The sequence below is a fragment of the Oratosquilla oratoria genome, chromosome 35 (genome assembly GCF_046742065.1).
Source record: "Oratosquilla oratoria isolate Oo_2021 chromosome 35, ASM4674206v1, whole genome shotgun sequence".
Taxonomy (NCBI): Eukaryota; Metazoa; Arthropoda; class Malacostraca; order Stomatopoda; family Squillidae; genus Oratosquilla; species Oratosquilla oratoria.
The window spans coordinates 3,152,868-3,157,425 of record NC_134811.1 but is presented as its reverse complement, the minus strand read 5'-3'; the positions used below and the strand labels follow the sequence as shown (position 1 = coordinate 3,157,425).

At 36.5% G+C, this 4,558-nt stretch overlaps 1 protein-coding gene across 1 annotated transcript; it reads right to left on the bottom strand.

Annotated features, from left to right (window-relative positions):
• Nucleotides 1–416: 416 nt before the first annotated feature.
• LOC143018516 (protein GVQW3-like) lies at nt 417–2,994 on the bottom strand. The gene is made up of 2 exons (XM_076173923.1): nt 2,962–2,994; nt 417–821 (listed from the first exon to the last, which is right to left on the bottom strand). Exons 1-2 carry the CDS (start codon nt 2,992–2,994, stop codon nt 417–419), a joined length of 438 nt encoding a protein of 145 aa, XP_076030038.1.
• Between the last annotated feature and the right edge of the window lie 1,564 nt (nt 2,995–4,558).

Here is a 4,558-nt window from a genome sequence, read left to right as displayed (position 1 = left end):
CCGTAGAGTTTCATGTGCTGTGTGTGCTGGTGCATTGTCCTTCAAAAAGAGGACACCACGGCTCAGCTTTCCACGGCGTTTCTGCTTCAAAGCTTCATGCCATTCGTCCAACATAGACATGTAGTATTCTGCGTTGATGGTGTGACCCTTTGGCAGGTATTTTATGAGGAGTACTCAATCTTTGTCCCAGAACGCTGAGGACAGTACCTTTCCAGCTGATTTCTGGGTCCGAAACTTCTTAGGACGCGATGAGCCGCTGTGTCGCCACTCCATTGATTGCTGCTTGGTCAGGGGATCATAGTGATGAAGCAAAGTTTCATCCATGGTGACTAAACAAGCCAAATCGGCCATCCCCGCTGCAAACCGGTCCAAAATCGCCTTTGATGTTGTCACTCTGATGCACTTCTGATTTGCGTTCAGGCATTTCGGCACAATTTTGCGGAGAGCTTTCTCGTGTCCAGAATGTTGTGGACGATGTGGCCAACTCTTTCGCAGGAAATCCCTAGAGTCTCAGATATGACTTTAGCTGACATCCAGCGGTCCTCGAGAAACATGACGTGCACAGCGTCGGCTTCCTCCTCTGTGGTTGCGGAAGTTGGCCGTCCTGACCGGGGTTCATCTGTGACCTCGAAGTAACCAGTCCGAAACTTTGACACACACATTTTCACAGAAGAGCATGATGGGCAGTCATCCTTTAAGACGTCCTTTATCTCGCCATGAATTTCCGCCGCCCCTTTGCATTGAAAGAAGAGGAATTTCATGACCGCCCGTGCTTCAATTTGACCAAAATCATTTGTAGGCGCTGCCATCATGCGTTGAACCTGCAAAAAGGAAAAAGATATATAGTATACCATCAGGCTTTTTTTGCCTATCTTCTCTTAAATAGTTGTAGTACCTCCCCTGTAATAGTAACAGCTCTACCCTTACACGGTACCCCTAAAGCCAGGAACTTTTCTAACAGGGATTTAGTGTTATAAAGTAAAATTATTACATTCATTTGGTTATGGGTTGTACTAATAACAAGCAGGTTTTTCACTGGCGTTTGATGAGAGATTATGTTGTATATTGTTGTTGCAATAGGCGTAACATTGTATTAGAAACTTTTGTTGTTTGACAAAAAGAATTATTGTGTATTTAGGCGGTTCTTAAACGGCTAAGTAAATGAGCAGGAATTGATTTACCAATAGAATGGTTAAGGAATGGGATAGACTTAGTTTCGATGTTTGTGAATGCTGAAACTTGATTGTTTTAAAAGAAAATTAGATAACTTTTTAGATAGGGATAATTGGTGGTAAGAGACATGTAACTACCTAGTGTAAGCCTTATGGTCTCATGCAGTCCCCTTCATTCTTACGTTTTTATTTTATGATCGGATAATGTAGTGAGTTTGGTGTATCATTAAGTGTCTATTGTTTGATATTAAACAATACAATTAATTCCTGAATCTGTACTTTTATTCATACTAGATTAAGAGAATATATATTATTCAGATCAATCGGACCACAGTTTAAGGTATTTTATTTAGATGTAAAATAACTTATTACTCTAACTGTTGAGATGAAAAAAAATAATCTCAATATCAACACATTCATTGACAATCTATAAATTAAACCGCCAAAGAGAGACACTGTTATCTGACTTAAATAGTTTTCTCTCTGTTATATTGAAATAACTTGTGTCTTCATCAGTTTCATTTCTCTTTTGATTTTGTTCATTACCAGTATATTTCATTCACCCACCGTTGGATACTACTGGTGGTGAAGAGGTAAAATTGAAATTAAACGATTATTTTTCGAATCAGAGGGAACAATGATAGTAAATTAGTTCGAAAAGTCGTGATGATTAAAATATATTATGTGAGGAACATGTAATTTTAATTTCATGGAGAAGAACGAAAGCCTGCAACCACATTTTGAATGAAATAAAATGAAAAAGAGGATAATAATATATGATAAAAAGCAATAAAAACAATAGGAAATATCGTTGCATGCAACTCGTCTCACTGAGTTATGGGTCTATTGAAGATATTCTTCGTTTTCTGTTGAGTGACACGATGAAAACTAGAATTGAGAGAAATATATTTAAGTGTTACTGTGTACTAGAAGGGTTAATCTAGAGTTCTAGATAGCCTATCACTCCATCGAGACTAAAAGGGTCCTAGGAAAACGAAGTGAGTAGCCTAGATTTACATACATATACCAAGGCTTTTTCCCCCTTCCAAGGGAGGTAGCCAAAAAGGGAAGGCATAAAAACACTCCCACCCATTTCATCCCTAAATACACTCCACACCCCTCCCACCCTCCCTCTCATCTGAGCACCTCCTGGATGACGGGTCATGATTTAGCTAGAAAAAAAAATTAAACTCGGTACAAAACGGGTTAACCTAAATAAGGTGCAATTCCCTAACTACCAATTTGATATCACAGATGATGATGATGATAGTTTAACGGCACAAACTCCCCCTATCGGGAGGCTAGGACGGTGCCCCTCACAGACGACTTTGTAGCGTGGAATTTAATGAACCATGCTCTTGGTTCAACTTCGCCTGTGGCAGGGTTCGAACCGCCATCCTCTCGACCTTCGCCGCAAGTCACGACGCCCTAACCCGCTCAAGCAGCGAGCTTGTATGATATTACAGCATCATACATACCATACATATACCAAAGGTTTTTCCCCCTTATAAGGGAGGTAGACATACGGCAGCTAGAAAAACAAAATCGATATGCTTAAGCATCATGGCTTCTACAGGATTAAAAAAAAAAAAAAAAAAAAAAGGGGGGGGTGACGATTGTAATACAAAACATTCTCAAAATTTCCCGAAGAGAAAGCCTTCGAACTTGAAATATGAGCTAAAGATTATATAAAGTGATCATGAAGACAAAGAAAATAAATATACTGTTACATAGATACATGAATACTCTTCATCGAATAAGAATGATATGTTGTCTGTTACAACCATACAGCTCTTTTGATATCTGATAACTCCTTATCCATTTAGACAAATTTTCATCACCTTTAAGGATTTCATTATGGCTATAGTCAGACAGTTTTTCCCACCTTACGAGGATGATTTGGTTACCAATACAAAAAACAAAAAAAAGATTGCAATAGAAAAATTTATTATTATTATCATCATCATTATCTATCTTTATTATTTTCATACTTTCTATTTTATCATTATCATTATTATCATCATCATTATTATTATTATTATTATTATTATTATTATTATTATCATTATTATTACTGTTATTGTTGTTATTATCATTATTATTATTATTATTATTATTATTATTATTATTATTATTATTATTATTATTATTATTATTATTATTATTATTATTACTATTATTGTTGTTATTATCATTATCATTATTATTATTATTATTATTATTATTATTATCATTATTCGTAGAGCGCATAAATGATGATACGTTTAAAAATGAAATAGGGAATAGAATAATTTTTTTGATAGCTCAACCTACATCTTTGTCTTACTAATCCCATTAACCAAAAGAAGAGATATATACTGTATTTTGGTGATTGAATGAATTGAATATTATTTAAAGCCACTTCCAAGACGAAATGAGGTGACAGGGGATATCTAAACATCACCGTAGCTAAGGTTAAACTAAATTTAGACTATAAGCCAAATGTAAGCCATTAAATGATTAAATAGGCTTAATTGAGTTCAGTTAACTGACGTAGCTAACGCCAGATATTCATATTTGTCTGAGGGGCGACAATTTTTATGCACTACTTTTTTAACATCAAATTCTTTTACCAATATGATTTTGCTAATATATTTCAGTTATTTCTATTTCCTATGGTTTCATTTCTAAGAACTTATTTTTCTGGTATCCGATTTAATAATCAGATAATAACAAAATTTGATTTCGGTTACACATTCTGGAAATATTTTCAAAGAAACTTCTTAGGTTATCATCATATATTTATTACAGAAAGGATCCTGCTTCTGTTTCGAGAATCTCAATATAAAGAGTAATACAATCCATTTTTTTTATCAATTTTATAACGAGATCATCGTCTAACCAACTTAGCTTTCTCATAAGAAATTCTCGATATTCATTCTGAAGCGACATGACGTCATTCAGACGACCCCTTTGATATTTTGATTATTGCTCAACAAAATGCTCCGCTGGGACAGATTGCTTTTGCAACTTAATCTTTCAACAAATAAAGGATCTTTGGTTTTGTATCTTATTGAGACACACACACACACACACACACACACACACACACACACACACACACACACACACACACACACACACACACCACCTCTCATGGCGCTGTGGTTAGAGCTCTGGCCTGCCACTACGGAGGTCCGGGTTCGACTCTCGCCCGGGGCTGAAATAATATCAGTATCGCAGCGCTGAGGGGTGTTACTCCAACTCTCGTGGGCGGGGAGTTGGGTGTGTGTGTGTGTGCAAGGTCATAGCATTACCCATAGATCGGACCTACGAGCTCTGAGCTCTCTTCCAGGAGGGAAATAGCTGTCGATCACGAGTCCAACACGTGATCCAAAGACCAAGTG

What these genes read in the sequence shown, in the direction of transcription:
- LOC143018516 (XM_076173923.1), bottom strand. Translation starts at nt 2,994, where the DNA reads ATGGATAAGGAGTTATCAGATATCAAAAGAGCT. An exon ending in TATCAGATATCAAAAGAGCT is followed by an intron (nt 822 to 2,961) that starts GTATGGTTGTAA and finishes TCCTTTTTGCAG; the next exon opens with GTTCAACGCATGATGGCAGC.